The sequence below is a fragment of the Manacus candei genome, unplaced genomic scaffold (assembly GCF_025592945.1).
Source record: "Manacus candei isolate 608988 ecotype Guabito, Panama unplaced genomic scaffold, ASM2559294v1 h1tg000028l, whole genome shotgun sequence".
Classification (NCBI taxonomy): Eukaryota; Metazoa; Chordata; class Aves; order Passeriformes; family Pipridae; genus Manacus; species Manacus candei.
The window spans coordinates 5,701,230-5,726,116 of NW_026138076.1; the positions used below are offsets into that span (position 1 = coordinate 5,701,230).

Genomic DNA, 24,887 nt, shown 5'->3' on the forward strand with positions numbered 1-24,887 from the left:
ACGTGGCTTGGGTTGAGGGTTAAAAGCGAAGCTGCGGGTCTGACCGACTTGTTCTACCGTGCTGCGGATCTGCAGAAGGGGAGAGCTGTAATTAAAACTTCACAGAAGTACTCTGGAGAATGTGCAACAGCACTCCCACTGTTTGTTTTGGACTTTTTTGCTGGTTTTTGTCATACTCTGAATTTATGAAGAAGAGTAAGCTAGCTTTTAGTGGGAGACTTACTTCTGTGACAATGCACGTGTTTTTTGTGTGCCTAGGGCTTCAATAATATTTTCCACTGTAACTGTGAAACTAGGTATCGATGCAAAGCAGTAGAGATGGTTGAAGAAATCTAGAATATAGTTTTGGCTGATGCTTAAAAAAAATTCCAAAGTAACAGTCATTCTAAATTTTAAATGAGCTGTAAATGATATTTTGTCTTGAGGCACAATAGAAAGCGTAGAAGAGGACAAGTGTGTGAAACAGCTTGCTGACAGGCAAGAATTGGGGAAAAAATACTTTATTATAATACCGCTAGACAGACCACATAAATCCTGGTTCTCCCTTCTGTTTTGCCAGGTGTAAATGGTCCATTGCTAAGTTATTTCTACATCCCTGTTCCTGACTATTTAACAGGTGAAATACCTACCCTGGGAAGATAGTAAGAGGGAGTGCTTGATATGTGACTGTGTTGCCTTTCTTCAGATTCTCAAATAGAAAGACTTGCTTTATTCTGTTTTGAAAAGAGTCTGCTTAATTTTAGACGTACCCTGAAAAATTGAAATGTATCCTTTCCTCTTTCCACTTGTCTTTTTTTTTCTGTACAGCTGTCAGGTGGAATGCTTGTTAGAGTAGTTGTTTCTCCTGTGCCACTCTGGCTCTGTCCTGTGCATGACCTAAGTCCTGATTTGACATGTTATCTGAGGGAATTATACCAACTGATTTCCATGCTGACTCTTATAAATGTATCAGTCTCCTATACAGGTGGCTGCTGTCAAAAGATGAGTGATGCAGTTGAGTACATACTTCAAGGATGCCACCAAGGGATGGCCCATTTCCCCCCCTCGTTGTTTTCTTGTCAAGTGGACAAGAGAGGAGTTAGTGGTCAGAGAGGAGTTAGTCTTGGAGGAGGTCAGAACTTGTAGCACGTGGAGTTGGCTGCATTTTTAGGGAAAAAGAAGCTGTTGCAGAAACACACTTCTAACTGCTTTCAGGAGTGCTTTCTGGGCTTTCAGAACTAATTATTTCAATGCTGATTCCTCACAAGTGTTTAGTTTTATTCTTTTAATGGCCATTAGTTGTCAGCACTAATTTGGGAGGGAAAGCAAAAGCAGTGTACTTAGAAATATAAAATGAAGCTTGTTAACAAAGAAAGCTTTCCTGCCTGCCAAAATCTGATCAGTAAAAATGTAGGAACTACTGCTGTGGGCTTTCAACACAAATGTAAGCCTTTCCAGTTTTTATAAGATGGTGGCCCATTCCAAAATGGGGAATGACTGTGGGTTGTGGACGGGGAAGGAATCTGGCCCCCTAGAAACAAAGCTGCCCCCTTGAGTCTATCACTTAAAAATGAGTAACCGCTTAAGTAACATGGGCGTTTAGTCTCACCATGCGAGTCCCCAGGCCTGCAGATACTTACAAGTGAAGTAATTGACTCCCATGTGCTATAAAATTGGTCCCTAGTGTTTGTATAAACATTACTTTTAAATACGTCTTCATTACAGGTTTTTACATGCAGTTTTCCCCAGCTTGTCTCCTGCCTACACAGAGGCTCCTTGGGGATGAATTTTGCAGGGTCATGGGGCCTGTTCTGGGCTGGAGGATAAAGCCCTGCTTGAGTATTACATGGGTTGGTGTTGCCCCCATTGGCCATATGGATGCTGAATAAACCACTGAATGATGACTCTGTGGATAATGAATTCTAAAGTACTAACTTGTTTTAGTCTCCTAAAATTATTTAAATAAAAAAGAATAGTTATACCTGTTTTTCCTGCACAGTTTGATACAGTCAGACAACTGACTTAAGGGAACCTTTGATTAAGCACCTAAAAACATAGTTTCTTGAAAGTGTAAACTAAGTTTACACTGTTGTGAGTAGAAAATACAGTCACACTTGTAGATACACAAAGACTATCTGTATTCCGTTTAGATCACTGAAGGAACTGTTACTAAAAGTAAAGTAATCATTGTGGAATTGAAATATACCAAAGCCTTCAGTTTCCAAAAAAAAAAAAGACATGTAGATTTTTAGATTCGTGGTGAACTTGCACATCGTTAATTCACTAGTGGGAGATAATAATACAGTGATAAGTGTTAAGAGTAATTTTATTTCTGTTTCCCTCATATTTAATACAACTTTAGTTAAAAAAAAATCAGTATTAGTTGTTTACAAATTATTTAATTTTATAATGCAAGTTACTATTCAGTAGCAACTTGACAGAAACCACAATTAAAGAATTGATTGCTAAAGAAATAGAAACAGTTCTTAGTGTAATAAATTGTATAAATAGAGATTTTCAGCTAGTTCTGTGGCTTATACACAGTGTGTCTTTCTATTTACAGAAAAAGAGTACAATATATAATTTAATAGCTGTGTTTAGCTTCAGCTTTTTTTGTCTAAAGGATTATAAACCAACAAGGAACCAGTAAAGAAAATAACTAAGGTAAAATGCAAAGCAAGGTTGCATTATTAAAATCAATAAATAAATCAATAATCAATAATTAAATCTTTTATAATGATTTTGCTGGTAGGGATCAATCCACCCTGGTCAGCTGCCTCCAATCTTCAGGACACCTTGTTGGGTAGGGTATGCTCCCAGTTCCCTCTTGAGGGGAACTGAGAGCAACAGAGTTTGTCACTGCAGCCTGAGGAACCTTCAAGAATGTGCCACCAGCACTGGCAGAAAAGGGTGGGTTTACAGTGTAGCTGTGCCCAGCTGGCTTGGCTAATCTTGGACCTTGGGCTGAGAAGCTGATCGTTTGGATTTCTGCTATGAAAATCAGGTTTTAGGGTATATTTGCAATAGTTGCTCTAAAATTCCCAATAGCAAAACAAGAAGTAAGTTTTTGGTTTGGTTTGGTTTGGTTTTTTTCCAAGGATGGCTGAGTCAAAATGGCCTGTGAGCTTTCCTCAGTTTGGGAAGCTCTCAGGCCATCAGGAAAGGAAGTTTCTATGCTATTCAGTGCAGCAAGGCCTGATTACTTGGCTTGTGCCTTGAAACATCATTGAAGAAGCAATTATGATAAAATCAGAAATATCACTTATGTTTCTTTTAATCCAAATTTAGCTTTACATGCTGTATTATAATTGATCTTGCTGATGTTTTGCCATTATTCCTACTATTTTCTATATAATAGAGTGCCTAGTAGACCTCTGCAGGAGCATGAATGAGAGTAACTATATACTTCTTAGTTTAGGTCAGAAGCTACAAATGAAATTAATTTGCCTTCTGCAAAAGAATGAAAAGGAACAAGAGACTAAAAATTGAGAAGGTCAAGAAATCACCTCCTGCTTTCCTTTTTAAGAATGTTCTGAATGGATGATCTTGGCTTTTTTGCTGGTCAGTTTTAGGGTATATCACACTCATTTATGAGACTGTTTTGCTCCATCTAAACTGATGTGCCACTTTGCTTTGTTCTGCAGAGCTTCCAGCAAAGAGCTTTGAACATATTTAGTCTCTCAGTGAATGACTTAATTTTAGCCAAACAAATCAAGGTTTGGTCTCTTAAGGAGCCCTCATAACCAGGCATTTTAACACTGTCTAAAGCCAAAAATCTTAGATGTTTGTTAAACCTCTCGTAAGCCCATCTTACTTACAGGATGATGAATTATTTGGGTAGGTGAATAAATGATGGTGGTATCCTATGGGGTACAACCATAGTTTGTGTCAGTACATTTACCCCAATAACCCTTTTTGTAAAGAAATTTGAATACTTGGATACTGTATCAAGAATCAAAGAGTTAATAGGGAACTAATGCTGGGCAAGAATTGGGGATCATTGGGGAGTGAAGGCTCAAATGCCGCAGTTTCATTTGCAGAAGAATCTCCTTGAAACCATTGGCACTGTGGGTAGGGCTAGAGGGACAGACCCTCGCTTGTCTCCCAGGCTGGATGCCAGCAGAGCAGCCAAGACAAAGTGCAGATTTCTGCCAGAGCTGGGTTTTGGTGCCCAAGATTGCACAATGCCCCTGTCAGAACACACTGCGTTGCTGCTCAGTGTGATTCTCCGGATCAGTTTATGTTGGGGTAAAATGTTGTTACCAATTGACAGCTTTCAGATAAATGCAGATTATCACAAAATGCTGAGCATTTTAAATGCAGTGTTTTCTGTATGCCAGTCACTCACCACCTTCCCCTGCAGGGGCCTGGCGATGACTGAGGAATATGCGCTCAGCATCTGAAATGAAGTCAGTCCTGTGGTGAAACCGCTCTGTTACTCAGCAGTTAAGTTCCCTTTGGAGCTGTTTGCTTTTATTCTTCATCCCTCCATTTCTTTTTCTGTGTACCAGGTCTGAAATGCACCTGCTCTGCTTACATGTTCCCAGTTTGGTGGGAGAGGGCCAGAATACAGTCTAGCTCACGCAGCTTCTTTGTGGCTGGGCAGGTGTAGTAGGGCAGTGTCCTCAGCATTTGTAAGGTACATGAGGGGTGCTTTAAAGCTCTACTCTACTCTGCACTAAGGAGTAGAGCTTTCTTTCCACAGTGAAATTCTGGGCCATGTAGATTGCAATTTACCAAGGTTGTTCTCTTGAATCATTTATACCTTTCCGAATTAATTTCTCATGAGTATCTTCTTTCAGATTCATGTCGACCTTTAGATTTAACAAGCCAAGCCCGATAAGGTAGCTGAGCTTGCTCTTTTGTACAGGTTCTGCCCTCTGCAATTCAAAACAACTTTTAGCCTCTAGTCAAAAGCTGTTTGCTTTCCTTTGCTGAAAAGTTTTCAGGAAATTGGTGCTAGCTGTCTTCATATAGTTAACATGTTTTGGGCCAACCAGTAGGAAAAATATTAGTGAATTCTGCAGTTTCAGGGAAACCTCCAGGTCCTGTCAGAGACAGATGGTACAACTAAGGGTTTGTTTGGATTTTTTGCCATTATATACATATGTCTGCAGCACCAGAGTTTGAACTTTGTTTGTTTTACATTTGATGATCTAAAATACTGTTACACATCATAGCCTGCTTTTTTGTAAGGCTACTGTAATGAAACAGTCTTTTATGTGCACTAGAGGTGTTTCTGAGTACACAAAGGCAGCAGTTTGGCTCTGGTTCCCTAAGTAGAAGTATCTTTAGGGAAAAGTCAAGCAAAGCACCTCTTTCTTCAGAGATCAGCTTACAGAAATGCAAGAAAATTTGTAATTTCCATTGTCCTGAATATAGAAGCTGCAGCATTTCTGAGAAACTTCTGCTTTAAGGGGATGTTGAAACTTTTTTACTGTGCAAACTAAGAAATGCTTTAAATACTTTAAAATAAAATGGTTCAAAAGACTTCTCAAAGTTGAAGGAACTCAGGTTATGTATGGTGTACAAAGGTTGACTAATGATTTAACAAGTAAATCCTCAAGAGAAACACTGTTAATTGAATTATAGCTTGGCTATATTTATTTTTTTTTTTTTTTTACTTTAGAAGCCTTTACAGCTCAGCTGTTCAAGCTGAAATACTTATGGATGGCAATGATTGAGGTTAAAAAAATCTCAGCCTCCATTTTGTTAGTATTTTACTTATCAGTAAAGATACACAAACTATGTCAAGCGATACTTACTAATTTGTGTGGGGAGGTAAGGCAGTACAGCTGGGAAGAGCAGCTGGAACTCAAAGAGCAGAAGCTGAGGCAGGGAATGACACTAGTTACTGTGAATTGGTTTTATTACTGTATTAACTGTACTGAGTTGTATCTGAATTGTCAGTTATTCCTTTTTAACCAAGTTACAATAATAAATGCTGATGTGAATTAATGTATAAATATTAAATTTTAATGGAAGAGTTTTAATGTAAAACCTTTCTGAAAAGCACTGTTTGCTTATTGAGAAGCAAAAGTGAGGTTTCGGGCACCTTCACCCTGTTTCGGTGGACTAGAGCATAACAACAGGGTATAACATCTCTTTTCTCCTGTGCCTCCAAGGTCTCAAAAGACCAGGCCAGTATTCCCAGATCAACTGGCCAGGTGTCTGAAAGCTGAGTTATTAGCCTAGATGAAATTCCCTATAGAAATCCACATTACTAAGTGGCAAACAGCGACAGGTTGTTCGAGGGAGACTGCTGGTGCTGAGAACAGGTTGTGTACTTCACTCAAGGAAGTAATTTTTACTTTGAACTGGCTTTTTTTTTACAATTTTTACTTTGAACTACTGAAATTAGGATTTGCTGCTATGAACCAAATGCCTGTTTGCAGTGAAATGCATCACAAATTAAGGTTTAGTTCTATTTAAATGGATGACAGTTCTGGTGCTTTGAGACAGCTCCACAATGCAGTCTGTAGCACCTGAAGTGGATTGGGAGAATCCACTCTCAAACACTTTTCTGGTCCAAAATAAAATAATGAAGTAGTCACACCTATATTGTACTTGAGAATCCAGTTAGAGAAGCTGGACAAACAGCATATACACAATTTTAGAGTGGATGGCCGTGATGCAAGGAATGATGGTTGATAATTATTTTTTTTATTGGGATGTTGGCCTTTTGGCTACTGCATAGTGAGAATTTCAGGACCGAGGAGGTTATCTGGAATTTCTGTGACCTAGACTTCTGTCTGTCACTAACTGAAGCACTGTGAAGAGAGAGTAAAAATGTTTAGCAGTGTGCATGTAAGCATGTGTTGATGGTCACTTTTTAAAAACAAAAAAATTATTCATGGCCGAAGTATTCTTCCCAATTCAAAAGTTACTGGCTTTGGACTTGTGAATGTTTATACCTTTACATCACCACTATAATCAAAAACATAAATTTTGTTTTTCACGGAGGAACCTTGAATATGCAGCAACCAAACAGGATTTTCAGGTACAGATATTCTGTGACATTGCAGGTTTGAGGAGAAGAGACTCTTTGTGCATAGTTTACACGGGCACACTCCCAGCTACTGAAAATGGCAAAGCTGAGCTAAACTAAACAGCTCCTTTTTTTTTTCAGTCAAACATTTTGGGGGGTTGTGTGTTTATTTCAAGGAGCACTGTAGCCCAATATCTTACTTAACAGTTGCCTCTCTACAGTAACTGGACCATTGGTCTGCTGCTATAGTACCAATGAGGTGAGCCCACTGAAACCATTGTCATGGAAATTTCGATGGTTATCACTAAATGTTTCATGCTGGTTTTGTGTCTTTGGAAATTTTTACAGCTTCCGGTCTCCTCAAATGCAAGTCATGGAAAAGGAGATTTGTGGAAGTGCTTTGGAATTTTAGACCATTATGTACAAGCAGCCTGTGTTTAAAACTCTGGTGCTAGTTATGCAGAATCTGAACCGAAAATATCTACTGGAATTTCAAACTTTGGCTAAGTCCCACTGTAATATAACCTGTAGAATTTATCATTCTGTGGAAGCAACATTTCTGCTTGACATACAGTCATCAAAGGTGAACTTCTGTAGACTTGAGAAGTGTGGGTTTTTATATGTGAACACAGTTCATGCAGCTGATGCTATTTTGTTTGTGAAGTGTGGAATCATATGAAAAAATATTTATTGTAGGTTGTTATAATTCAGTCAGCATTTTTTTCTCTGGTATTTCTAGGGATTCAGCAATGCTTCCACGAATGTTTATAAAAACAACCAAAAAGGCCTGGTCCCCTTGCGTATTAGGTGTGGCTGGAATAACAGCAGTCCATAGTGCTGTCATAACTTGGGGGGAAGAAGTTGGCATTAAAAGGAGTCTTTCCTAGAAGTATTTTTTCTTCCCTTCTTAATGGTTTCCTTCAGCTACTCTGTTAGTGTTCCACATAGAGCATCATTCTGGTATGCCCCTCCAGCTTCTCATGGAGATCCTGTAGACCTATTCATCTGTGTTTTACAAATGTTAAATAATCACCACTCCCATTTGGGTTTCATCAGTAAGTGTTTAAATATAGAATATTTCAGAAATATTGTTAAGGTCAGAATTCAGTCACTCTGAAAGTGGTGTGACAATGTGAACTGTCCAGCTTGGCTGCAATTCAGCCTTTGGTAGCTATCAGACTGATTTATCCTTTTCAGAGAAACACAACCTTAATTTATGGAGAAGAGCGGAAGAACAAAAACTAATAATTAAAAATTTACTCTTAGAAGAGACTGGGTAGGCTTAAAATAGCAATTTCATAACCCAGAAAAGAGAACAGATTCAGAATTTGTGTGTTTGTATTGTTATAAATAGCAGCAGAATAAAGTATGGTGTGGATCAAATTTTGTATTTATTAAGTGGTAATACAAATAAATGGTGGGAGCTCCAGAAATGCTCATGATCATGGGACAACATGTATTATCGGAAGTCTTTGTATACACTCTGATTGTTTTGTTTTGTTTTGTTTTTAATTGATTACAGTTCTCCACACAGTGCACTATCACACAGACACTTTGTTTAGGAAGACTCTGAGGCTGGGTCTGTTTGGAGATTTGAAAGTTTTTGTTTCCCATCAGTACAGCTACCTTGCTCTGACTGTGACGATAGAATAGTATCATTACTAATAGAAAATATCTTGAGCATCTTGATAATATCTTCCATTTCCATTTTCAATCAGTCTGGTACTATGTCTCTTCTATGCTGTGGGGTTTTTTTATTATTTTATTATTTGTTGTTGTTGCTTTCTTACATAGGAATATGAACAGTTTTGAGACTGAGACTCAAATTAATGAGGTTCCATGAATTTCTTCTCTTGTCATTCATCAGTTGCATCATTAGTAATTCTAAACTTCTGTCAAGCATCATGTAGGACTTGGGTACTGGTTACTGTTATTATGGCATTTATTTAAATAAACCAGATTATGCAGGTAAATGATTTGACTGCAGCTTTATATAGATGTAATGCTGTAGTACAGCTGATGGAGAAGGAACAGAAGTATGAATTTCGGTGGTTACTCTTTGGTTACAAGTGTTTTCCTAGATGAGCTTCCAATCAGTTAGCACTGCCTGCTTAGGACAGGTGAACTGCATAGCACTGTACTGAGCTGACCAAAACAAAGTTGTTGGCACAACCTGCAGATCTATGGATCTGACACTGTAGGTCTATAATGAATTTGATACAAGACATAAATATGAGAGTTTTTTATCAGGGAGAACCATCATGGCATTTTCATAATCTGGAGGCACTGCTAAGACTTCATGCTTCTTGTTCTGAGGCACTTCTGGAGTGGCACCTTGGCTTGGCTCTAGGATGGCTTTCAGTAGTGATCCCGTAGCTCCATTTGTCTTGATGGCAACTTTTATCTATGCTTTGACAACTCTTCCTCATTTAGTGAATGTGCAGCTTTATCTAAAAAGAACAGTGTCATCTTGGGTTTTCTGTTGAGACATGCAAGCTCCAATTGACTGTCAACGCAAGGAGCAAGCTTGGCTGCTCTGTGACAAACTGGGGAGAGACCAGCCAGTGCAATTCCAACATTTAAATGAAGAAATGAGGTCTTGTTAAGATGTCCAAAATCATGAATAAGTGAAATTGTACTGTGTAGGATGGTATTGCAGGATTGCCAGGCATAGGATAGCTATTCTGTAATCCTACTTTGCAGCTGATCCATTCCTACCATCCGTGTTGGCATTTGCAGTGAAATACTGGCTTTCAGGCAGTGTGTAAGTGAATGGCATGTTTTCCACACTGATTGTCTTCCTCTGAATACATCATTAAATAATGTTTTCAGATATCTAGTATCCCATCTGTTTTTCCTTTCTCCCCTCACTGTTCTAGCACACTTAAGTACCTTATGCAAACCTACTGAGTCTCTTACAATAACTTTCAGAGACACCTGATATAAGGATTTGTGGAACAACCATTCTACAAAATCATCTTTTTTCCTGAGCTCTTTCCTTTTTTCTTGCTTGTCGAATGTGGACCTGAGAGGAATAATAGAATACAGGAAAGTTGAACTTTTCACCTGCTGTAAAATTTTAAGACAGCTTTATCTTCTAACAGAAGGGAAGCAGGGTCTAGTTCATCTATCATCAGCAGAAATTGGAAGGACTGAGCATTTAGGACAATGATCCTTGACTCTTTGGAGGTAAAATTGGCAACTCGCCTAATGTGATCTGGCTGCTTCTTAATGGAAAGGATCTTGAGTAAACAGCTTGCTCTTCTCTTTTCTGCCCCACAACATTGCATTGATAGCTTCCAGTAAATGCAAAATATCCTAAGAAAAGCAATGTGTTTTGCACTGTCCTTGATAACAGTTTAGCAATGATTTCTGACAGTTAAACATGACCTATCGTAACTAAATTTCTTCACAAAAAGATGAATAATGTTAATTCAAATGGCATGATAAATATTTTCATGTAAATAGTCCTCAGTGAATCATAGGAGGTCAGAAAGCTTCCTGTGAGTAATTCGTTTAAAAATTCAGTCTAATTCTATAGGTTGTTAACAATTTCCCAATATGCTTCTTAGGTAATAAGGATCTTGAAAAAAGTTGAGGGCTCTCTAGGTGTATTGTTCTTCCTTCTCTTCCATGATATTGAATACACTGTATGTTAGGAATGCCTGGTAGAAAACCAGAACCCCAAAACTTTAACTTGATAAAACTCTGAATTATTCTATGTCAGTATCATAAAATGGGTAGATATTCCTAAGATGACCATTGATGTAGGAATAAAAGGCTGGCAGACACCTTATGTTGAAAATAAATTTTCAGAAATAAATATATTGTTATTTTGGGTGCTTTGCAATGTATTTTAGAAAAAAAAATAAAAACTAGTGTCAACTACAGGTGTGGTTTTCATAGAAGTATGCAGTTATTTGACAAGTTTGCATAATCCCATTAGACCTTCTGATAAGAAGCCATTACTAAAATACATATCTTAGAAAAAAGCCACCATAACTCAAAAAGCCCTAGAAAACATTTGAAACATTAGAAAACATTTGCTTTACAGCTGAAAAGGGCAAAAACTGGTGAACTAAATAACTGCTTTTTTAATTAATGTCAGAGTGGTTTCCATGAGATGTTTAGCCATTACTTTCCCATCCTTTTCTCCTGTGAGTTGACCTGAGGCAGCTGAAATCTACTACTGCATGACAAAGCAGCAAAGGTGCTCATCTACAAGCAAATGAGTTCACAAAGATATTATACCAATCAGACAGAATGCTGGAAAATACTGATCAGCTTCTGCACTCCAGTTCCATTGGGCCTTTATCATTTTAACGTTCGAGTAAGATTCTTCCCATCAAAAAAGTCCTCTGTCCCTCTGCCTCTCCCTAGCAGCTCTAGGAAGAAGGACCATGAGACTGTCCATTTCTGTTGTCAGAGTAAGAGAGATAGTGTTTTACTTTATTGCAGGTAAAGCTAACATCATATCAATCAAAAGCTTTCATTTCCCCCTCTACCTTCTCCCACAAAAAGCTCAAAATAATTTTGAGGGGAGAGGGATTTTGACGCCTGTTTGGATCAGCTGTCAAGAAGGTTATATCAGAAGTAACCTCAGTTGTAATGAGGACACACATCACAAATGGAATTTTCCTCCCTTCTTCTTTGGAATTGGATATTGATAAGAAGGACAGAAGAATTTCAGGCTTTATGTAATTTGAAAAGAAATTATATTCACTTCTGTCTGTTTTGCTAACCCCTGTTTTGTCAGTTGTGATATTTTGATAACAATTTTGATAACTGTGTCAGAAGTGTGAGAGCAGAGGAGACCAGAGCCTGTACCCTAATGTACAAATGGAACTTACTCTGATAAATAATTTTTTCCCAGAAAAGATGTTCTTAGTAACTAATTAACTGTTTTAAATCCTGATATTGCCTTTCAGTTCTAAAAGATGACAAAACTACAAGAAATTCACCACCACCACCAAAAAAAAAAAAACACACAAAAACCCAAAAAAACAAACAAAACAAAAAAACCCCACAGAACTCTTGTCCTGAAAGCTTTCAAACACCATTGCTGTCTTTTTCCACTTATAACTCTCTAAGAGGAGGCTTCCTTCTGTTTCCCACCCCTTAAACTCTGGCAGAATCCTGTCTCAATCCTCTGAAGGGAATTGCTTGCAATTCCATCCTGCACCCCTCTCCAAAAAAAGGATTTAATCTCTGTTGATAATGAATGAGCACAGATATTTCTAACTATTACTTTACAATAGGTATTGTAGTCACCTTATTCAGTAGTCACCTTATAAAATGTGAGCAAGGAACTCTGTAGGTATGACGACCAGCTACTTTTATGTCTTGAAGTGCTGTTTTCTTTTGTGAAATTGTGCAAAAAGAAAGCTTTGAAACAAACTATGGAGAAGATAACACCATGAAGGTGTTAATACATTATTTGAAATATCTTCTGACTTATCCGACACTTGTTGCTTTTTATGATACTGAATGAAGGAGCAGTACAAGATGAAAAGAAATGGTTTTTACTATAAGAACAGAAAGGGGCTGGAGAAATACAAATTAGTGACACCATGTAATAAACCCACCAGGTATAGGGCAGAGTATACTAACATTCTTCCCAGAAGCAGATTTTGTAGGAATACCCCTTCAGAGCCAATCAAGTGCTCTTGCACTGCAAGGTGTATTAAAAGCTTGTGGAGACTTCCTGTCAACTGCAGTTTGGTTTTGGACTGTGCATTTTTGTGGGGAGGGGTCCAAAAGTAAGCAGCAATCTGGGATATTGCAGTTCATTTTTGGAGAGTAGCCAGGTTTTGTTCCATTTTGGGCTTTAAGTAAGGTATGTCTTGAGAGCATGTGAAAGAAACCCTCAAAGTGTATCTGCAGCATGTTGCATCTCTCTTGGGGAGGAAGCACCACCACATAATAGAGCAGTCCAACTTCACTGGAACACCGAGTACAATGATGTTCTATTTCTGAGCTTGTTTACAATACTCTATAAACAGATTCTGCAAATATTGGTTTGTGGCTTTTTTTTTTTTCTCCAAGGGGAAGAAAACCTTTTTGTGCCTCTTTAAATTGCATGGAGTGCTTTCCCATTCACATGACTTTGCAAAAAGTGTACCCTTTTCCATCAGCCTGGGGAGTCATGAAGGGGGTTCTCAAGCTGAGATTTGACAGTAATATTATGTCCTAGTTAGGACAGCTGAGACCAGTTCATCATGGTATGGGTGTAACCCAAAACTGTGTATTCTATAGCCTTCCATGCCATTTCCCAGAAACTGTTGTCAATAGACTATTCGCACCCTCTGCCCATAGAGCCTGACTCCTCAGGCTATAAACTAGGTGTTAAGAGGCCTGTGAGATAGGAGGGTGCTCTTGTCCTCACACCCTTTGTGGAACTCCCCGCCCTGAGGGAAGTACTGAGCATTCCTGCCTGAACTGGAGGATATATAATCTTGGAGTCTTGGAACATTTTTGGAACCACTCGTGGGATCCAGAGGAGGACGGCAGCTCATCGCTCTCAGCCAGACTTGGACCACCACCCTCAGCTGGGCTGCAATCACCACTTTTGACCAGACTGCAGCAGCTCTCCCACCAGCGGGTTCTTCCCCTCTCCCTTTACTTTGGACTCAAACAGGGCCCAAGGAACACCACTTTGTTCATGCCCCAGGGTACTGGGTTATACATTTGGGTTTTGTGGGTTAAGACCAATTGTTTGTTTGTATAATTGTACTTACTGTATTATTTTGATAAATTGTTATTCTGACTTATAGTCTCTCCTTTGAGTTGAGTTCATTTCCCCTGCTGGTTAACTCTTAAACCAGCACATATTAAAAGGAATGTTATACTGTGAAAGTGGCATACAGTACTCATGACATCAGTCTGCAGTACTTAGCAGTCTTCTGGAGGCAGCATTTGACATGGATGGGAAGTCTAGTCGGCTTTACAGCTTTTTACAATAATATGTAAACTGTAAGAGTATGTGTTGGCTACATGGAGCTCCACTCTTGGTGCTTACTGTATCAGAGTCATCACAGAGGACACTAATGGCACTCACCAACCATACTCCAAGTCAAAAAAGCTACATTTAAACAGATGACTCTCCTCTGCCCCACACAGGATATCCTTTGAATTTTAGCGCACTCAGATTCATACTGTTACCAGCTTCTTACATGCATCCCTGCAAAATCTGAGTCTTAGCCTCACTTATCCCTTTCTCTGTGTAATGCCCATTCACACCTTACTAAGCAAAGCACACCCACAAGTAGACACATGTGATTGTTTTTCCTTTCATAGGCCCATGATGACATTCAGCCATTGAGCTCTCCCTTATCAGGGCTGAAACACCACCTCTGTTTTGCCTTTGTAGGTCTGGTTTCACAGTCCTTCCTGAGCAGAACACCTGCACTGTGGTTAGTCCTACTGGCTGCTACCGTGGCTACCCTTCCCAGCCCTCTGGTTGAGCTCCGACTTGTTCTTCTTTTCAAAAGACATTCATGAGATCCCAGGTTAAATGAGACACCCAATGCATTTTATGTACTATAGAGAGAAATGAGCTAGACCAGCTGGATGGTGAAGCTACCAAGAGTGGCAAAGTACAGAGTTGTTTTATGAGCAGTGGGGATACAGCAGCAAAATTTTGGATTATATGTTGAGGAGTGAAGTCATGAAAGGTGAACTGTCTCTCGGTGCACCTGCCAATCTTGAGTACTGAGGGAGCTGTTTTTAAGAATGTCATTTTGGTTCTACCTGTGGTGCATTTGTTACGCACAGAAAAACTGACAGGAGCTTGAAAAGATGGTTGACAACCAGGGACTGGAAGAACTATAAATCTTCTCTTTCTCTGAATTAAATCTGGGTTTGAAAGTGGCTTTGTGGGAGGAATAAAAGTCAACAAATAGCAAAGGAAGAAAGCTAATAATTAAAGTATTCCATGGAACTGTTGATTAAGGGTGTATTCCATAGAACTGTTCATTAGGGGTTTATTCCATAGAACTGTTGATTAAGAGTCAAGGTGCGAAAATTTTTAAAGCAAGAATTGAAGTTAATGACTGGGAAAAGTCAGCAAGGTGTAGGAGACTATAGAACAGTCTCAAAGCAAGATAATAGAAATTAAAAAGCCTCTGAAAACACTTGAGATAAGACCTGAATATAAAAGGGCTTTCACTGAATTGGAAATTACCTGCAAAAGTCTGTAACTCTTTTCTACCTTGAATTTTTGCTAATACCAGGGAATAAGGAAATTATGTCTTGGAATTCCTGCTTGGAACTGTGCTGGATGTGACCTCCAGTGCCTCATCTAAGTTTGAAGTTGAATCTCACTTGAAAGTTTGCCTTACTTTATGTGGGAGACTGCACCATCAGAGGTCACTTCCAAATTAATTTATTCTGTGATTCTGAGAGGAGAAATGGTGCATAATCTCAATTTAAAAGAAAAATAGTCCCACTAAAATATATTAATTTAAATGCTTTAGGTTTAAAAATGCTAAACTTTAGATTTTTTGAGTGGGGATAAATGTCCAAGAACTCAGTTGACCACTAGTGTGTGTTTAAGGAGTGATAAGGACAGGAAGTGCTGATCTGCGCTGATCACTGCACAGCTGTTTTGTTAAAAGTGTGCTGAAAACAGACCAACTGCTTTCTATTACATAGCAAGCTACTGAAATCAAAGATTTTTATGCAGTTTTTTTAAAAAATGCAAATAAATACTTTGCTGTATCATCTTTTACATATGTTGTGTATGTTTAAAAAATATTTTCCTTTCTTCTGTTCTACTACTTTTACAAAGTATCCCATGATTGTAAATACCTTATGGGTGACAAAAATATTTCTGTCTGTCCTGATACAACTAGATAGCTTCTCCCAGGATTATGTAGCTGTGTACCCTGTTTTTTTCTGTAGCAGTACTCTCTAGTAAAATAGAGAAGGAAAGGTATTAACAGCAAAAAGTATGTTAGACTTTTTGACATACTTTATTGAACCTGCTATGGTCAGAAAAAAGGCAAGTAAAAACACTTAAAAATCATTCAGATGTCCTCTCACACTTGAATAAGCTGGCAAAATTCAATCAAAACATCTACTCGTTGGAAGAGCTTTGTGAAAAATTTTTAAGGCTTTGTCTTAGCCACCGTGGTATGAGACCTTCTGAGGTTCAGCCTAAGATCTGACTCTAATGTTTTTCAGTTTCCAGCAATTTATGGAGTCTGTTGTGTAAGACCAATTCCTGAAAGCACAGCTCTGTCTTATATTAAGCAAAACCACCTATGCCCTTGAAATAGTTAAGCCTGTGCTTGAGCCCTGCACTGACCTGAAGCCTTATGAAGAGACTGATAGGTATAAACTGGTAGATTTGTACTGTAGGTATAAACGCTGCATAACATCTAAAATAATAAATTATTCCATTTTTTTCTTTTTTTCACCTAGTCTTGCCAGCTGATGTTCTTTTCCTGTGGCACGCTTTGCTTTCTTACCTACTGTGTATAAAAGAAACAGGGAATCTTTTTTTAGTCTGGTCTTATTTACCAAAAAGGCAGCTGTCGCATTCAGCTGTTACCGGGCTTTTTTCATTAAAATAGTTATTAAGTCTTTCTGAAATCTACTGGAAGGCTAAAGGAGTTGACCTCTTACATGCTTGTATGTAAACTAACAGGGTGACTTGTTGCATGCGGCTTCAGTTTCTGCTCCTTGTTCTGCAGATGCAGCAAACCTGTGCATGCTTAAAAACCAATTGCCTTCTGTCATGGTTTAGTGCATGGCATAGAAGCTGTAGCTATGTGTCTCTCAAAACTGAGAAATGTGCACTAGGAAGTTCTAGATGTTCATTTCTATTTTGCTTGAATGCCTAAGAGTCAAGTCACAAGAGTACTCAGCATTTCAGTTCCCTGCTTTGTCTCTGCAAAATAGACATTCTCATTATAGCAGAAATACCTTGGGTATACTTAAAAAAAAAAATCTCAACAGTCTAGTGTTAGTTTTAATGGTTATAGATACATGGTCTTTTACTGTATCTAATTCAGACACTCTAAATGCAAAAACTTTGCCTAGTATGGTTCAGCTGTGTCTTCTGTTCAGCAAACCTGTTTGGCCTGGACTGAGTGATAAGAAGGTAACATTCTGTGTTTGGTAAAGTTTCATCGTTGCTTACACTGTTGTTCTGTACTTAGTTTTGTGGGTTTAGGGAAATAATTTTAGGTCAGCAGCAGTGTTTTTTCTGGTTACAGAAATAATCTTTATCCACTAATTACATATTTATATTGAGAAACAAGTCAGAAAACACTTAAGAATGGAACTATGCTAGAAAAAGAATTTTTCCATCAGGAAGAAATCATACGTGTGTGCAACAGTCTTCCTCCACTGTCTTAGCAAGTCTAGTTTAGTAGACACAATTACATATAGGTGTGTATAAGAATGGTTGGTATCTAAAGTCACCAAGGTGACCTTGGGAGGTCAACTATTTCAGCCCCCTGCTCAGGCCTATGTCCAGCCAGAGTTTGCATATCTACAAGGATAGAAACTCTGCAACCTCTCTGAGCAACTTGTGGCAACCCTTACAGTAAAAAAAGATCGTTTTCTTATGTTCAGAAAGAACCCACAACCTTTAAAAGACTCTAAGCAACATTAACTTAATTTGGGAGCAACTTCATCCCTGCTGCTTTTTGATACAAATTGGAGAGCCATAAAACCTGATTCTTTTTACATCTTAATTAATTCCTGAAGGTTTGCAAGAGATGTGGTTACTGATCACCCAATGGCATGCAGCTTAATCTGGAAACATCCCATCTGTGGTAAATAAACATTTGCCAGGATAGAACCTACATCATTATTTTAATAATTGGAAATAATCATATTTATTTTTAACTAGTGTTTACTTCATGTTTATGTACTCAGTATCCAGGTCTGTTTGCTGAGGGAGCCAGCATCAGATGGCACACAGGAGCATGTGGATTGTTAATTTCTCAATACTTGCACAAAAGGCTTCGAATGGCACAGACGGCTAGAAAGAGCACAGATCTTGGTCAGAACAAGAACAGTTCCAGGGAAATATGTATTTTGGTTTTCTTCTCATTCATCGGGGATCTTGTCTTTACTAATAAAAAAAATAAATGTTTAACATAAGTAAGGGTCACAGGAAAGTGAGGTAGTGATTTGCTGCTTCCGCTGCTGCTGCATCAGTTGCCTAATCAGAAGTATATAAAATTATATTAGCAGGCTGTGAAATTGTTTTAGGTTTATAAGTGGGAACAGAAGAGTCAGTGTTTTTCAGTAAATCTAGCACGGAAGCCAGCTGTTACTTATCAATGACATGATTCAAGCCTTAGCATGTGTGAAAATAAATAAATAAATTCTCCCCTTGATTTTCCATCAACAGGCCTGCTGAGTCTCCTTAGGCATAAAGTTTATTAACCACTGCAAAATACTTCTGTGTGATGTACAGTCTTTTCCTAACCACTGTCTATGTAAAGTACAGCCACTGCTGAATAGCAATTTTGTCAATGTCTAATGTGTTTGATAACAAAAAACATTGAAGAAATCAAAATCAGTAACCCCACATCTGTGATGGATCCATAATGCCTTGTCAGGGCTTTAGCTCAGCTGTAAGACTTGCATTGCCTGCACTGCTGGAAACTCTGCTTGTAGTCATCAGCGTGCATGATATGGGGGGAGCTTAACCCTGGTTGAGATAGTGGCACTCTGTCTGAGTGAGAGCTGGTGTTCCTGGCCTTAACAAAGTAAGCAGAGTCCAAAAAATACCTCAGTCCTTTACTATCACCTCTGCAGCCTCAGCAGAAGTGGACGTGGGATAGCAGGTTTCTGCGTGTATCCTGGGCAACTCAAAAGTAAAACTGCCTATGGCTGGTGAGTCCAGACATTCCCACAAGTGTAAAACGTGTTTATTAAAAGTGCTAAAGCAGTTGCAGCTTGAAATATTGGTATAATAAAATTGTATGTTTTACTGTCATCCTAAAACCCACTAAAAATTGATTCTTTGAAGGAGTATTAGGAAAATAAAACTGAGGTAAACCTTGAGCTCACTGTAGAGCAAATTTATATTGTTTGAGATTTGTTTTACCATTATGTTCTTCTTGTATATGATTAAGAAGTTAAGCACAAAGCTGCCTGAGCCCAAGGCTTTCTGACTGGTTTGTGACATATCAGAGAAAGGACTTATGAATTGCTGACCCTGTTTTTCTTACCCTTCTCCCCCATTGTCTTTGCTGAATGATTAGCTGATGACTCATGCCTTGCGCTCAAGGGTGAAGTAATGCTTCCTGAGTCCTCTTATTTATTTTGAAATCTGTTCCTTATTTCTGTATTGTTTTAAATCCACTAACTGTATGTGTGTGCATGTCTATCTGTCTGTCTGTCTATCTATCTGTCTGTCTATCTATCTGTCTATCTATCTATCTATCTAATCTACCTATCCATCCATTTCTATCTGTTTCCTTGTCTATAAAAAGAATCTTATTGAGATCTTTATGAGTGAACACCCAGAATATAACCATTCAGTTTTCACTCTTCAATTTTTTTTCCTTTAAGTCCTTTTCTGTTTCCTGAGTTGATTTATGTATCTTATGATTAAGCAATAGATAACCATAAAAATGTCTGAAAAAAACAAAGACCATGTCTCTGAAATATTCTTTAGGTTCTCGTAGGAGAGATAATTCTTCTGGGCTGCTATTTTAGTCTGCTGCTTCCAGACTTCTTTCTGTACTATCTGCAACCAAATACTTGTAAGTAAAGCAAGCTTCAGTTGATGCTTGACAGAGGAGATTTGTTTTGTCAGGAAATTAGCAGACTTCACACGGATTTTTCTCCAAGTGATTTCAGTAAATAAAAAAACTGGCAGAATTATCAGTTGTAATCATAGATGGTGGCCCCACATTTCTGTTGCAGCAGCAGCAGAGGCTGCAAAAGAACCTTAATCTCCTAGGTCAGTCAAAGCAGTGTGATGTAACCAAGCATGAGCTTCGCAGCAGCTTAGCAGACAGCATATGCATATCACTGCCTTTAACCGTATCAGCAACTGTGACCGTTTACTGTCACTAAAAATGTGTCAGATGGCAGTTTGGGTTCTAATTACAACATCTGTTGGTCTGTAGCAGACTGCTCTCTCCTACAGATGCCCTGCGGGTCATACTGTATGTGGAAGTAATATTATTTTGAAGTGTCATCTAAGATAGTAGAATAAAAATTAACATCTGAAATAAGAATATGTTTCTTTAAAAAATACAGCTATCTACAGTTTAAAAAAAAAAGACCTAACACCAAACTGCCATAACAATACAATATGCTGTTGTGAAAGGGAAAGCAAATTTGCAGGGGACTCATTAATCTGCATGACAGGAGTGTTTGAGTAAGAGAAATATAACTGAGAAATAACCAAGATTAACTATCTTTACCAATTAATTAGTCCATGGCTTCTCGTATGCTTTCTGAAGCATTCTTATGTTTCATTTTGAGTTGGAATTTGTCATGTTATACTGGTTGCTTCAGGGGCAAAAGTTTTACTGGAAACAGAGCATTACAGGAGATGAAGCTCTTGTGACAAAGTGTTGATGACGGTGAACTCCTGGCAGGGACGAGCAATTCCTCTTATCAGTACTTAACTGCTATAATGTGTCTATTTGACAAATGCAAGATCACTTGAACCGGTCTTTTCTTTTTGAATTAGGCGTTCCAGAAAAATCACAACAGGGAGCACCTCTTAATTTTGCAGCTTCTTTGTCATAGAGCACCTGATGCTAATGTTGTGTATTTCTTCCCCCTCCTGTAGGTGCCTGAGATTATAAGCTCTATTCGACAAGCTGGGAAAATTGCTCGCCAAGAAGAGTTTCAGAATAATCTCTCAGATATTGAAGACCCTTTTGCCAAAAAGTTCGAGGTGCTGTTCTGTGGACGGGTGACAGTAGCACATAAAAATGCACCTCCAGCACTCATAGATGAATGCATTGAGAAATTTAATCGTGCAAGTTGTACAAAAAATTCAGATTTCAACTCATCGTCCCAACAACATGAAACTGCCAATAACTTCGGAGGCTTCTCTTTCAGTAGCAAATTTCGGTCTGTCTTCCAGCCCTTGGTCAGTGAAGAGGAGGAGAAAAGGCCAATTAGGAAATCTTTTTCTCAACCTGGGCTTCGTTCCTTTGCTTTTAAGAAGGATTTCCAAGAGGGAAGCCATAGAAGTGACAGCTTTATCAGGTCTTTTGAAGAAGATGCAATTTCACTGAACCTAAAAAGTCAACTTATCTATGGACACAGTGTTGTGCAGCCAACTGACATTGCAGAAAACCGGACAATGTTGTTTACGGTAAAGCAAGATTTGCAACTCCCGGTGGCATTTTCACATTTTGGAGTTTGGAGTGGCTAACACCAAAGCAGATGTTCTGACAGATGGCAGTTACTTCTTTGATAATTTATTTGCAATTACCAAAGCTTAACTTAAACTTGCCTGTTTCTCTGGAGAGCATTACCTATTAGTGCAAATTGGTTTTCATATCCAAATAAGTTTATATTAAATAGTTTAAAACTGCACTACCTGAAACACTGGGCTTCTAAATATAGCTTTTAGAAAGCTATGGCATGTTAGTAGATAGTTATGCAATTGCATAATGGTACATAGTTACACCAACTGGTAACAGCAGAAATAAATTTCCAGATGAATGAGTTATATGTAACTAGAGCAGAAGGACCAAACCATGACTGAGAGCTAGTAAACCTTATATCCCATATAAGCAGTGTAATTCATGAAAGTGCTCCTGCTACCAATGTCTGTATAATGATAGAGTAGTGTAATAACTTCCTATGCTACTGCACACATACCTCCACTCCTACCCTGCTTTGGTGTAGCTAGCAATGCCCATACCTTGATAGGTGAGCAGCAAAACTATTTTCCAAGATTTGAGAAGCAAGTAAGGAATGTGTTATTTGCTTGTCTTCTAATCCTTATGATAGATAAGCTATATAATATATATGTATATTTTATATATCTTGTGTCTTATAAACATAATGCAAACCTGGAGCTAATACTGCAATGGCTAACTGTTCCGAGGTCATCTTGGATCTGTCAGCTTCTATTGAGGCTCAGTGTTTTAAGGACAGCAACAGGAGTGTGTGCAATTACAACAAGTTTTTTGCAGGGAGGTGTTATATCTCTAAAAAATAACAGGAAGAAAAAGTTGTAGTTAGTTATACCTTATTTAAGGGTTCTGTTTGGTTGTGGCAGGCTGGCATCAGACAGAAGTAGAAGATGGAGAGAAATTGTCTTCCCCAGTAAAAAGAAATCCATGTTTACCTTCTTCTCCTGACATGTATTTCACACAAAAAAATATAGATACCATTTGTAATAATGCCTAATTTTTAAACAAATCATGACTCCATTATTAGTTCACGGCACATATTTTGGAGATAGAGAGATTATAGATGCACTGCCTAGGTCCAGATCCTCTTACTCTAGTGAGTGCATTTTCAGTTTATATTAAATAGATGCCACAGTTCTGAAAGACACATGCACCTTCAGCCTGAACATGAAATGTGCTGACAGGCACATTTACCACTTGTGGGGCTCTGCTGATGTGACTTTCTGTCTTGGGTTGCTTTTTACCTGAGAAAATATTGTTTAGTATGCACAGCTGTATTCTTCTGCTATTCAGCCAGTCTAAATTCAGCTCAATATCAGGAAGTGAAGTAACTGTAGTTTGTGCCTTCAGTATCCACAAGAGAGGAGCTCGTGGCAGTGCTGTGTTTGTTGTTTAGCTATCCCCTGTGTTCAGCAGGTTCTGAGTAGCCACAGCATGCACAGGTCTTCAGCTTTGCTCATCCTTTTTTGTGGCTACATATGAAACATTTACAAGTAACTTTATATCCAAACGAATAAGAATTGTTGGTATGTTCTTAGTTAAGGTTCTTGGATTTTCCACGGCACTGCAGCAAAGATTGGTTGGTGGATGAGGTGTGAAAAATACTCAGATTAGTTACCTGCCAACTCTTCTTACCTGGTTCAAACAGCCCTGATTTTGGTATCTCTTCCTGAAGAACTGATTTCTTAGCCAGTTTCTTAGGATTTGGGGGGTTTTACTTGTAGGCTTTTCTCCTGGCTGTTTGTTGAGGGGGGGAGGGGGAAGAGGTTCATTGGTTTGGGTTTTTTTCCCTTGTTCAGTTGACTTCAAATGATCATTACTGCCTTGGGACCAATTGTGAAAGTAGTATGTAGGACTGAGCTATAAGAAGGAGCCTCTTGCTGCAGGGAGGGGAAAGCAGCAGTGAGCAGGAGGAGGCTGCTGAGTAGGTGTTAAAAGGAATAACCCCATGAACAGGAGAGGTCAGCCCCAGGGACAATACAAGGAAACCAGCAGGGAGCTATGGAAAACCATTGTGACTGGTTGAAGTAAAAGAAGAGGTGGAAGGTGAATGCATGAGACCATTTTTAGACACACAGAGGTGGCACATCTCACTGGATTCATTCATGTTCAGGATTCCACCCTTCCCCCTTTCTTAAGAAATTACAGTTATATAGATGCTGAGGATGTTTTTATGTGCATCTTTTGGGATTTGGTAGTGGTTGAAGCAGGTTTCTCTAAGTCACACTCACAAGTGTGTCTGGATTCTACCTATCTTCCCTAAAATCTGATATTAGACTTGTCTTTAGCAGGTTCTCTGATATGCTAGAAAATATGAGGATTTAATTTTTTTCTGTTGCAATCTTGCAAAGATATTGCCAGAAGTTGAAAAATTGAAAACAGTAGTTTCACTCTAAAAACGCCCTTTGCCCGTCAAAAGATATCATCATCTTTTTGGGTCATTTGCTATACAAATGGCCTACAGATTAAATTAACTTTGAAAATATACTTCAGTAAAATCATTTACATAGTTTGAGTTTAAGGCTTTAAATTAAATGTTATGTGTGTCTTAAATAAATAAATAAAACCCTAAAAATAATTAGCTTGAATATAGGGAGAGGCACACACTTGGATTTAAACTTTAGGACAATTTCATGAAGTAGTTTTTGTGAATGTAGTACATGCCAAGACTACAGAAAATTAGAAAAACGGAATGTGAGTATATTTCTCTCAGTGCAAAGTAGGTTACTTGTGGTATTGTGTTGTTCTCATCTGTTTAAACACTATTGTCAGTCTCTTGTCTGAAATGTGAAACTAAACCTCAGTGCAGTAGTGTGCAGAGCTCTCAATGCCAAATCAATGTTGGTTCAGTATTCTCCCTGGTAATAAATAATACACTAATAGGTCTAAATATACAGGTAGAAAAAAATTGAGATTTATATTCAGGAAAGATTTTTATAGTGAGACAAAAGGAAGTGTAATGTTACTTGTTATCATCTTGCTATTTATTTTGCTCTTTTTAGATTGGCCAGTCTGAAGTTTACCTTATCAGTCCTGACACAAAAAAAGTAGCAATTGAAAAAAGCTTTAAAGAAATATCCTTTTGTTCTCAGGTAAGATTGCAGTGTATTCTTTCTCTCTTTTTTTGTTATGTTTTGTTTTGTTTTTGTTTAAAAATTCTCTACTTGTGAGTGCTCATGTACTCCTCTTTCCTAGCATTCCAAGTGGATTCTCTAAACAGCAGTTTCAGTAATTGCTATTGAAAAGTTGCTAGTTAATCAGTAATGTTTTAAAACTGTCATCCTTCTTTCATGCTCTGCATTGTGATTTCTGAGATAAAGACTCACTTCTTGGTGAAGTGGATGAATAATATGAACTAGAAGGGCCACACTGGTCACATCTGATTTGTGATTGCAGTGGGTGTGATTCACTGTTGTGCAAATCTGCGGTTCTCTGAGCCATGATTTTCAAGAAATGAAAATAAAAGGAGAAAAGCTATATGTAAGAGTTATCTGAAAAATACTTCAAAAATACGTTTTTTTCAAGAGTATAAGTTGCATGTATGTAAAAGAGGACAATTCTCT

General features: G+C 38.3%; 1 protein-coding gene across 8 annotated transcripts in view; it reads left to right on the top strand.

Moving 5' to 3' along the window:
• TBC1D1 (TBC1 domain family member 1) overlaps window positions 1–24,887 on the top strand; it is a 105,589-nt gene that overhangs the window by 31,768 nt on the left and 48,934 nt on the right. For all 8 annotated transcript variants that reach the window (XM_051789923.1, XM_051789921.1, XM_051789920.1 and 5 more), the window contains 2 exons: window positions 20,742–21,275; window positions 24,327–24,416. In XM_051789923.1, the coding sequence (XP_051645883.1) occupies window positions 20,742–21,275; window positions 24,327–24,416 (624 nt within the window). The remainder of the gene's footprint in view (window positions 1–20,741; window positions 21,276–24,326; window positions 24,417–24,887) is intronic.